Genomic DNA, 11,917 nt, shown 5'->3' on the forward strand with positions numbered 1-11,917 from the left:
ATGAGTAGCCTCTTAAGGAAAATTCGGGAGCTTAATTTCTTGTCACCCTTGCTAACAGCTGCATTGTGCTATAATGGCATCCACAGGATTGGGCCCCACTGATCGAGCTATAGTGGGGACCCGGAGAAGTCTAGCTGTATGAAGGCAGAGCCACTTCATCCTGGCAGTGCTGGAAACAGGTATTTTCCAACTGACCTGCAGGGTAGCACTCGGTTCCTGACTCTACAGGCAATGAAATGAGAGCAGCAGGGGGGAGTCCGGTGGGAATTTCTCGCAGGGCCTTGAAGCTAAAGGTTGGGACATTGTCATTGCACGTGTTACTTTCCCTGAAGGCAATGGTCTTAATCCCCTCATTAAAGGTCAGTGATTTAAGTAGCAAATGAAAGAACCAGAGATTAGGACAGTGATGGGCTTGCCTGGGCTTGAGTTTGGGAATGGGATTGTCAAATTTCTTGGAATAATGGCTTCAGGTTAATCATCACCATGCAGCCCCTGGTGGCTTCCAGCTGATCATGTCGCATGGTCCCCTTAGTCCTTATGTGACAAGTCCTCCATCCACCCCACTGTTTCTTACTTCATAATTGTTTGTTGGCTTCAAATAAAAAAAAACAAAAAACCAACATTATCCCATTAGAAGGGAATTTGCAGGACTCGCACATTTATGAGACTCCAACATAGGAAAACATTGGAATTGGGACTTCTTCCATGAGAGGGCTGTATCTCTTGAGCTACAGTCATCGGACTATTTCCGCCTCATGGTATAAGTCTGGATGTCTGTTTGGAAGTAAGCTGACGTGTTGCGTTCTGGGTGGAAGAAAATGATATAACACTTGGGACCGAAGTAACCTATGACAATCCCAAACAAATTGACTACACTAAATAGAGCACTGAAGAAGGGTACCAGCACCCCTGGGTACAGAGTTATGGCCACAAAGAGTATCGCCCAAGAGGTGAAGTAGGAAGTTGTCCATAGCGTGATGTACTTGGCTTCATTGTAGTTTTTGGGAAACTCTTTGCCAAGGTAGGCAAAACAGAAGCACAGAACGGAGAGGGACATATCTAAGGCAGTGTCCAACATTTGAAGAAACGCAGGAGTCTTCTTGCAATCCAGGACCAATATTGCAGGGTTGTCCTCTAAGGGCAACTCGACAGGAGCCGGTGAGCTGATGAGAAAGTTGATCATCAGAGTAACAGTTTTCAGAGCTAAAACCACGGCCATGAAAATGTATGGCCCTTTGTACTTGGTCCAGTAGTTATAGGCTTTGAGCAGCTTTGCCATGAGCTTGAAGATGCAGACGATCTGGAGGGACCTGATCACGATGCAGGAGATGCACAGGGTGAAGCAGAAGCTGGACACAGTCTGCCGCCACACACACTTGAACTCTGTTGGGATTCCTACATACGCAAGGATGTTGAGGAAACAAATGACCAGAGCGGCCAACATGAGCAAGCACATCCCGCCTCCTGCAGACTTCACCATGGGGGTACGCAAATGAAAGGCAAATGTGAGCAGTGTTGCTAGGGTGGTTAAAAGGCCCAACAGTGAGACTATCAAGAGCACCACAGCTCTGTGATCGTGCCAGGCCAGATACGTCACGACCTTCGGGTGGCACGTTTGACTTCTGGCATTGGACCAGTGGGTGACAGGACAAGGCTGACAGTTGTAGTGGTCTGTAAAACAAAACCGGACCTTCGTGAGTCAATTGAGGGTGGTCCCTCCTATATATATGCCTAGTAAAATCTAGTGGGAGTGCTTTTGGATTTGGGCAGTCATACCAGCTCAGACTGATATGATAATATCTCACTAACTAAGTCAGATCTGACCTGCCTGCAGCTGGAATGGGAGACCCCCAAAAGACACCCAAAGATGAGGTATATCGCAGTAACTAAAATCACCACGTGCAACCTGTGCAGCACCTTGAGCCCCAAAGAGCAGGGCAGGACTGCTTGTGAGATAAGGGATTTGCTTTCTGACAGATAGCTGACCTGATGCTCAGGCTCCTCTTAGGGAGACACTGCTGTTCTCAGACCAAGTTTTAAAACAAATGAGAAGTAAAACACCGCCTGGTTCCCAGCGATCCAAGAGAGGACGAGTGTGGATTTTTAACGAGACCCGAGTTCCCGTGGGACTGATGAGATTTTCCCTCCCAAAATCTCCTTAACGTTTCCACTTGGCAGTAATATCTTCCGTGTATGGTTTCTCTGTTGTGCTCCACATCAACGGGGCTGTCCACCGACAGTGGCCAAGTTTCCTTGCATGGTTTTGTCTGGGCTGTTTCAGGACGTATGGTGCTTGGCAAACATAATGCCTATATTGTGGGACCTCCTCAAATGGGAGCACGTTTAAGCTACCAGGATGTTCACTTTGGTAAAGAGGGAAACTACAGCAGGCTTGCCTGTGGTTATGGGAGGAACGTGCGTTAGAAGTCAGGACTTGCCGCTGCTCCTCCCCTTCACTAATGACAAAGCATCTGGAACGATGAGAATCAGCCTGGCCTTGGGGTTATCTTATTGCTCCTACAGTGGCCTTGCCAAAGTTGAGGTCCTCTCATGCTGGGCACTGCACAACCACCTTCCCTGTCCCAGAGTCTGCAATCTAAATGAACAAGACTGTTATCCTCACTTCGCAGAGATGGGACCGAGCAGCAGAGAGGACCTAAGACGCTTGGCTAAAATCATGCAGGATGCATGGGGTGGAGCCCAGAACCGAACCTAGTGTGTCCAACTCCTTATCCAGTGCTGCCTTCAAAGATCTATTGCAAAGCCAGAAGAGACCATTAGGTCTGATCTCATGCATGACATAAGGCAGAGGTTTCACCGCCTACTACCTTTTCCCATGGCCAAGAAACTCTAGTTCTGGGCTCCATCCTCTGCTGGGTACCAGCGCTGCAGGAAGGCATGAAAACAACATGCAGTGGAGGCTTGTAAACCGCATTTTGCTTACCGCTCTTGTTGAAGTAAGTCCCTGCTTCACAGTCAACACACTCAAAACAGCAGGGATGGAGGCCAATGGGCTTTTTCCGTTGCCCGGGGATGCACTGGTTGGAACAGATGGATACAGGCACCTGGATGTAAAGAAATTTGAGGAAGAGCCTATAACAATGTACAGTTCAGCTGAGAGAGCCTGAAATGACTTCATGACAGTTATCGTTATCCATGTTCACTTGGTCACAACATGGAAAGGAAAGGACACACAGCTGGGAAAAAGCCAACCAGGTCACGTGCTGCCTTGAAAGAGGACACAAAGTGCGATGGCTTGGGCAAAAAGCTCTCGTGATCAATAAATTGGTATTTTCCAATTGCCGGGACACCCAGACGTGGAGCTCAGGAACGCTGCATCGCCTTTAAATGGAAAGGGTGGCCCGGAATAGCCCAAAAGGCATCACAGGGACCTGGATATAAGCTGACCAGCCACTGGGTGTCACTGCTGCATCAGAGAAACCGTGGGACGAACGGTTCTTCTGACGGAGACAATTTTGAATTTTAAAGCAAAGGGGCAAACATTCAAGCCTCCTTTGCCCACACAAGCAGCAGCCTGGGCCTGCTTCTGTTGCATGTCCCCGGACTGGCACACGTGCCAGAATTGGCATGCTGGAGCGCGTGTTCCTCGGGCGGGCACAACCAGCCCGCGTGATGTGAGAATCGGGTGGAGGGCACTTGCCGTGTTGCCTGGAGTATGCCAAGAGATGTTGTCCGTGCCGAACAGCAGCTTCTGGTGCATGGTGCTGTAGTAAGCGATCTTCTTGAACAGGTGGCTGTCCTGGTCCCACCGCCACTGCACGATCGCAAAGCTGTTTGGGGGATCGCCGTTCTCATCGAACCGGATCTTGTTGTTGAGCAGAGAGAAATCCACCTGGCGCACCTCCGGCAGCAACTGCGAGTGGAGACGGCAGACAAGGTCGATCAGCGCGTGCGTAGCACTGCTGGGCACTGGAGCTCGAAGAGCGGCTGGAAGTGTGTTTCTAGTGTCCTTGAGGACTTGCGCTGGCTTATTTCACCTAACATGGAGGCACCCTGCATCTGCCCCTGCTGCACAAGGAGACTGTACTTCTAGAACGGCCGCGTGTGCGAGGCCCTGGGACCAAGTCCTTTGATCTCTCTCACACAGACCACCGAGTTGCCACTGGAGATGGTTTCTAGCCACTTGGGCTGGATTAGACCTGTAGGCTAAACCCTCTACAGTCCTCTCCCAGTCCCTTGAACCAGCTCGTCATTAAAGCAAGGCCCTCAGCACAACACCCACCTGCCAGGGGTACACCGTCCGCTTGTGACATCCCGTGGAGCCGCAGCGCAGCAGCCGGTGCAAAGCGTGAGCAAAGACGTAGACGGCGGAGTAGACGTTGAAGTCTGTGCGCTCCCCAGAGTCGCTCAGCTCCTTCTCTCTTTGCTTGGCCGCCAAGAAGCACCGGTCACATACTTGGTTGCAAGTCCCTTGGTCGCTTGCCCATGTTCCAGCTCCTCCAGTCTGGTTGGAAGGAGCCTTGGCCCTGAAGGTACTGAAACCAGGGATGGGGACCTCTCTGACTGCCACCCCCAAGAAGGTGCCCAACCTGCTGATGTTGGTGATGCTGTGCAAACTGGGATCGGTGGCCCAGGCTTCGGTGCCAATCCACACCAAGTCTGTAACGTTCTGGCGGACGGCCTCCTGGAAGAAGAACGGGAGCATCAAGTCCAAGGTCAGAACAAGGACCACCTTGGCAGTGCTCTGGTGGAACATGTTAATAATGTCCTGGACCTTCGCTTGCTGCTCTAGTGACAGCATCTGGCTGCCACGGGGCACCGGGATGCTCTCCTGAAACGCTATACAGACCCCCGTAGCCCAGAACCGCAAGAGCTTCAGATTCTCCTGCCCATAATCATCGTCGCCGAACAGCACGATGACCCAGTTCCAGTGAAAATGCTTCAGCAGGAGCAGCATGGCCTTGATCATCTGCTCGGTGCTGGGGATGGTGCGGAAGGCAACAGGGAAGCGTTTGGGGTTCCTCAGGGATTCGGTGGTTGCAGTGTAGGTGATCTGGGAGCGAGGGAGAGAAGCTGTTAGATGAAGAGAACGGGCAAACCAAACTCTGCATTGCCTCGCGGTTGTCAGCCAGGGTGCCCCGGCGCCGCACAATGTTAGCGCTGTCGGATGTGCCAACCTGGTCCCCAAGATGCACCCAGAGATTTCCAACAGGGATCCGGAGTTTTAAAAATCTCCTGCCCTGCTGTTCTTCCCGAGTTGGTTGCAGCATCGGAGCTGCTTTGTTATTTTTTTTGCGGCCAAAAGCCGAGTGAAAACTAAGAGCCGGCATTTTCCGAAGGGCGGGTTTCACAAGGTGGAGAACCACCGAGCTGGGAAATCAGATGATGGTAATAATTGGACCGCGCAGAGGAGACAGGCATACTCAACAAAGCGCCGTTATGCCCGAGTCCTGGAACATCCCGAAAGGTCCCGCTGGGGAATCCAGCAGCAGGGCCTCCAACATCTGGCCTGGCCGATGTCTGAGATGACTAGAGAGTCCTAAAGCAAGCACCGGGCAATTGTCTCACCCTGTTGCTGATGAAGGCTGAAGTTTGCCGATGCTCTTCAAATCAAAGCACAGTGGTCCTGATCCTGAAACCTACAGTGACGGGAATCTCGGAGGGGTTTCCCAGCAATAACACGGGCCCCGACTTACCTGGGGGATGAGGAAGAGACTCAGGACGTTGGCCATGGTGACGGCTTCTGGAGAGGAGTCAGGGCCAACAACGGCCAGGACGCGGGGCTGGTAGCACGTGTAGCTCTCCTGCAGCTGCACCTTGGAGTGGTTGTTGGCGAGGAAATACAGGAGCGGGTGCACGACGTTGGTGTGATAGCAGACATCGACCATCTCGTAGCCCAGGGAGACCCCGGGCAGCAGGGTGCTGCTGTTGTTGATCTCCTCCACTGCAAATCTCATGGCCTGGAGGAAGCTGTAGCCTACAACCTTCAGGTTAAACCTAGGAGGAGCATAAAATCATGGGTTGCAAGTTGCAAAGGGGGACAGACCCCATCCTCCAAACCCTACCCTCGTTTAGTGCTGTGTGATATAGCAGTCTAAAAGAAACAAGCCCCTGGAACGAGCCCCCAGCAGCCTCAAGCCTGGGCCCCAAATTCTGCCATAAGACGCAGAGACCTGTGTAAATAAGTGATTCCCATCACCCTGCCCCCTTGCTGAAGGTGTCTCAAATCGAGCGAGCCAATCGAGCAGCCTGAAACCAGCCCTCGCAGCACACTGAAAAGCCAGAATTACTATTCTTATTCTTGTTGTTTTAAGTTGAGCAAAAGGGTCTGTTCCACTTTCAAACGCCTGACGTTTGTTAATGGCCTTGACGTAAAACGAGACTTTGTTTCCAACCAAAATATTCTTCCTTTGGACATTTTTCAAATGAAACGTCCTGGTGCTTTCCCCTGAATTTTTAGATGAGCACCTTGCCGGGGTCATCTGACCCCGGTGCTCTTTCCTGCTAAGGCAGGGGGTGGGGCAGCTTAGACAAGAAACCCCCACAACACTGTGACGCTGTTTACCGAAGCCTGGTTTTATATTTAGAAAAATGTCGCCCAGCTCTGTCTGCAGCAAAAACTACTGCTTTTCTTCTGAATTGGACAACGTATGAAGTGTATGTCCACAGCTGCATAGCCTACCATCCTGGATTCAAGACAGTTGTCTGATTTCTACAAACCCTGCATCACGCCATGGCTCTTTGTATTAGGGTATCCAAACCAGGATATTTGCTATTAATGAAACTTGGGCACGGTTCAGAGCCCCTGAAACTTGAATGTACTTACCCTCACCATATGTCTCTGTGGCAGGGTATCGCTATTATTATTGCTGCTTTACAGAATGGGAAAAAATGAAACACAGACCTGAAGTGACTTGCCCAAGGTCTCATAGGGAGTATGTGGCAGAGAAAGGAGTTAAAGTTTGGTCTTCCAAGTCTCCTCCTCCTGCTGCTGTTTGTGCCAGGTGCTGTACATATGCATAGGGCAGGATCTGTTGCTCACTGAAGAGTTTACAGTTTAAATAGACAAGGGGCAGGAGGGGGAGCATTGCTGTTGTATGAGAAATTTTTAAGAGATTAAACTTCTCCATGGCCTTCAAATTTCGGTTGCTTCAACTTGGGTGCTTACCAGGGATCTTTTCGAAGGCCAACGAGTAGATGTGCAATGCATGGCTACCGTTTCCTACAAGGTGACAAGCATCTGGCTTGACAATGTCGGCTTAACTTCTGGCTCGCAAACCGAGCCCAGATCAAGTGAGTCCCAGCCCTGAGCATCTACCGCAACACCTGTCCTGTGCCGTGGTCTGAGGATAAACTCTTGCCGGATGCTACTTACGTCTGACATCGTGGCACCTCTGCGCGGATGAAAGGGGACTTGCCCACCGTTTCAGCATGCAGCGAGAAGAGCCCCCCGAGCACGTAATCGCCTGCTAGACGGAAGTCGGAAGCGGTGAGCGTTTTCAAGCTGGTTGCGATCAGCAAGGCACTGAAACACAACCTGGCCTCCCTCATGGCGCTGCTGCCTGAACCCCAGTCCGCGGGCGAGCGGCTGCAGCAGGTTCCTGCCTTGGATCCACCAACTTGGTGCTTGTTTTCGTCTGTTTGCCCTGACTTATTTACATGCATTTCAGGCACCGTCCTGAACACATTTCCATCCCGTCATGGGTTGTTGCAATGTCATGGGCAGTGAAATCTGGTGCACGAGCTGCCTGCAAGAGAAAACACCTTGTGAAGATGTGTAGGTGACGCTCGTCTTTGTTAGTGGGCTGCTCCATCTGCCAGTGCCCTGAAGATCCTCAACTCCACCGTTTCATGGGAGGCCACGTGGTCTCGTGGGCAGAGCACTGGAGGGGCAGACAGAGCTGTGGCTTAGCTTCTTGCAACCTTGGAGCAGTCACTTCATCTCTCTGTACCTCCATTTCTCTCTCATGCCCTTTGTCCATCTTGTACTCTCAGGCTGTAATAAGAGCATCAGGGCAGGGGATTTCTCTCCTTTTGTGCCTGCAGCAACCAGTACAGTGGTTGAGATCTTGGAGGAGGGACGTAGATGCTTCTGCTGAACAAACTAAGAATAAATGAACGAGGGTTGTCTCAGTAGAGGTAGCAAGGTCAAAGCCAGTCCCTGGCTGCCTTGAAGACTTGCTGTGACATTGCAACTGCCTGTAATCTGTGTTGTGTAGCTTGTTGTCAGCAACACTTAAGACCGAGGAGGATGTTTCTATAAGTATTTCCAATTCTTTAGGCATTGTGGTATGTAGGATCAGTTTTGCTGTCCCCATAAGCAGGAGCGTGCATTTCCTTGGGGACAAACAGCAGCGACACAGTGTGATGCTGCTACTTATCCGTGGGAAACACACGTGCAGGTGTGCTCCGGCGCATGGCACGTTGTCCCAGCTGGGGTTAGGGAGGCTGGGACCAGCACCTGGGTTGGCCACAGCAGCCTTACCTGGAGTCCTGAGGGCCTGTGGAGGCTGCAGCCGTGGCAAGCCAGCAGCATGGAGCCTGGCTTCATCCAGCCAGGCTCTGATTTCTGGCAGTATACGTGCCACCCCAGTTTTTTAAGACACAGGGGATATTTTTTTCACTTCCAGCTCGACTTTTAATTTGGGGAAAGGCGGCATCCTCTACAAGCTTTTATTAGACCGCAGGTTCTTCAGTGCAGTCCTAAGTCTATGACTGGAGCGTCTCGCTGCTCAGGTCACTCATTAAATAAGAACAGCTTGGGAAGTGCTGAACGATTTCAGCTTCCTCTGAAGGAGACTGCAAGGAAAGGTAGCAGCTAGCACAGAGGTAGGCAACCCCCCGGCACGGGTGCCAGAGCGTGGCACACAAGGGCTTTTTGCTTGGCATGTGCATCTTGGGGTGGATGATGGGGCGGGGGCCGGGGCTGCGCTGCCACCACAAGGATCGGGCCCCTCATTACTCCCCCACCGTCCGCCCCGGCACACCAACATTTTACAAGTCAAAGTTGCGGGTGTTTTCAGCACTCTATCCAAAAACATTGCCGACCCCTGGTCTAGCAGGTGCTGAAACAAGGGTCTAATGGCCAGTGTTTAGCAACAGCAAAGTCATCACAGCACCAAAGAGCGCTAGAGACCAAGGAGATTGTGAGCTTTGTTGGGTGCTTCTGGATGTGTGTGTAACACAGAATGGGCGTACCAGCCCTCGTCCCAAACCACCATGCTGTATAGAAGTGATCCCTACCCCTTGCCCCCAAATAGGGGGGAAAAGCCCCAAACTGAGGCAAATGCAGAACTGCCCGCTTTAAAGACAGACTACCGCGCCAAGCGGGCAGACTTCATTTCATTTTCAGCTCGCCTGAAGACACTTGCTCAGAAGCGGGTCATTTTTTGTTCTGTGTGTACAGCCCCGGCCGTGGCTGGTGTTTCTAGGAACCGGCACGACACAAAGAACAGACAGGAGCACAGACGTGAAGTCTGCAATCTCACCTGCCCCAGCAGTGCCCTTTTGCCAGCTCCATGCCCAGCCCCGGTGTCTCAGCCATGGAAATGAGCCGCAGCTCATATTTGCTTGGGGTTTTGTTTGCACGCGTGTTAAGTGTGGGCGAGGCCTGGTCGAATTTGTTCTTTGAGGCAAGCGATGGGCCCGGGCTGTGCAAAGGGAGGACTGCTGCTTCACCCTGAAGGAAGCCAGGATGTAGGTAGCTGTGTTTTGAAGGGGGTTTTTTTTTTTTTTTAAGCCTGCAAGTTGTGGAGCAGTAGCATCATCTAGCAGCCCCTGGGTGCCCGTGAGTGCTGTGGGATGTTAGGCAAAACATTTCCTCTCTGTGCCTTTGTTCCCCTCTTATCTGGTTTCTGTCTCTTCTATTGAGACGTTATTTGAGGCCAGGGCCTGTCTGGCTATATAGTTATACAGCGCCAAACCCAAGAGGTCTGGATCTCTGTTGCGGTGCATGGGCTTTACCAGCATGCTGCAGTCAGGAATTGAAGGGCCTTAAGCTACAGGAGCAAATACCTGCACCTTCAGAAACACAGAAGCCAGTCACTCAATCAATCCCTCACATTTCTGGTACTAATAATGGGGTGCTGTTCATTGAGGGCTCTCTGGGGGAATTGGTGGCGGCAGAACTGATCTGTTCCCAGTTCAAGACTTTGTGTAAGCTGGACAGGCTGGAGCACTGTCTCGTGCATCATGGGGGTGGCTGTGCATCATGCTCTTAGCTTTGGGGGTCTCACGGAGACCGTACCTGCTGCCTGCTCAGTACAGAAGTCCAGCGCCCAGGTTAAATGCACTCTTGGCCGGTGCACCACAATGCAGTTAAATTACATTGGCTCTGTATTTAATTACTCCCATTGTTCCTATTTATTGACCTGCGAGGCTGGCAGATCAGGTCTGTGGCTAGGGTTTGGGCCTCCTACGCAACCCAGTCTGCAGATGTGGAGAGGAAGGAATTAACCACGTCCTGGGACTTGAGGCTTCACCTATGTTGTAAGGTACACCGCCCTCCTCCCCCAGGGGCCTGACAGCAGGGACTGTACTGTACCGTGATGGGAAAATGCCTGCAAACCCCTTACAGTCCCCAAAGGTTATTTGCATGTTACTATACTAGTTCCTCTCCCCGCTCCACCACCATCCCCTAGCCTGGCATTTAAATTCAAATCGTGTGCATGATTTGCATGCATTTCCCATACCTGCAACACCTGATCTTCAGTGTGAAACTGAGAATCTGGAGCGGTACGAGCTTCACCTTCTGCCCATTGGGTGGTCCCACCGATGCCTCTTGTACAGCTTCCTATGTAATGACCCCTAAAATCCTCCTGCCCTGCCCCCTACTCCACCTCCCCAGGGTGTCCTTAATGCTTCTGAACAGGTGTGGGGGTTAACTGATGGCGAACAGCGTTACATTTAACAGGCAGTATCATGGACCTTAACTGCTCAGTCTCTCATGGGAGTGGCCCCAGGCTGGAGCGTATTCTCCAAAGTTTTGGCTCTTGAATCTCTTCTTAAATTTGCCACACCTGAATCACCACATACACAGGGGGGAAAAAGGGACATCTCCATTGGCCACATAATAGCAGCACGACCCTGCTTGGATCCATCAGGAGATGGGTCGGTGAGGATGTTGTGTCGCAGCCACCCCTGGACCAGTTGCATTGCCTGTATCACCCGGTTTTCTTCCATGTGCAGGTGCAACCTCAGCGATCCCAAGCGGTGGGTCAGCACCAGCTCTTGAAAGGGGTTGGGGGGAGAAAGTCAAATGGACACTGCTTTTTTTTCCACAGCAACCTTGATTCTAATGAAAGAATCGAGCTCTGGGGACCGGAGGCCTCCTAAGAAGAAAAAGGAGCAAGGACGACAGCAAGGAAAGCCTAGAGGGCTTCACAATTCTGGATGAGGGGCGTCTCCTGGTAAGAAAACCCAGCTGTTGCAGCAGTTCAGCCCTTGCGCTTTCCTATGTCTGCCGAGACCGGGAGCTCCCAGCTGTTTGGCCCATGGGCACCTCTGCACTCTTCTGTTGCTAATGAGCAACACTTCCAGGCTGAACGAGAGCACGTAACACCAGCCAGGTGAGGCAGGGCATAAAAGCAGTGCACGAGACTTGTCCCCATGGCACGGGCTGGAGAAGTGGAAGATTAACAACCATCTGCATTAGATGTGACGAAGACTTTGTAAAGGGGAGGGATGAACTGGACAAGGTAGCAGGATCAGACTTTGCCACTGATGTTTTGTGGCCTTGAGACAGTTACTTAGCCCCACATTTGAAAAAAAAAAAGGAAAAAGAAAAAGCTTGAAGATTGCTGTGGACTTGAAGATTTCTGGGTGCCCATCCTGGAGAAGCCAAGCAGGAGTTTTAAGAAGCAGAGTACCCACGATTTCACATGGAGTTGGTGGGCCTTCGGTGTCATGAGCGAAGCACCGAGCCTCCAATTCAGTGCCGTAATTCCTCCCTCTCCAA

General features: G+C 51.5%; 1 protein-coding gene across 1 annotated transcript; it reads right to left on the reverse strand.

Annotated features, from left to right (window-relative positions):
* Positions 1–214: 214 nt before the first annotated feature.
* TAS1R2 (taste 1 receptor member 2) lies at positions 215–7,512 on the reverse strand. The gene is made up of 7 exons (XM_090024666.1): positions 7,337–7,512; positions 5,658–5,958; positions 4,244–5,014; positions 3,662–3,874; positions 2,945–3,065; positions 1,777–1,779; positions 215–1,671 (listed from the first exon to the last, which is right to left on the reverse strand). Exons 1-7 carry the CDS (start codon positions 7,510–7,512, stop codon positions 743–745), a joined length of 2,514 nt encoding a protein of 837 aa, XP_089880792.1. The 3' UTR covers positions 215–742.
* Between the last annotated feature and the right edge of the window lie 4,405 nt (positions 7,513–11,917).

This window comes from Crocodylus siamensis, chromosome 12 (assembly GCF_052110815.1).
Source record: "Crocodylus siamensis isolate JL-2025a chromosome 12, ASM5211081v1, whole genome shotgun sequence".
Lineage (NCBI taxonomy): Eukaryota > Metazoa > Chordata > Crocodylia > Crocodylidae > Crocodylus > Crocodylus siamensis.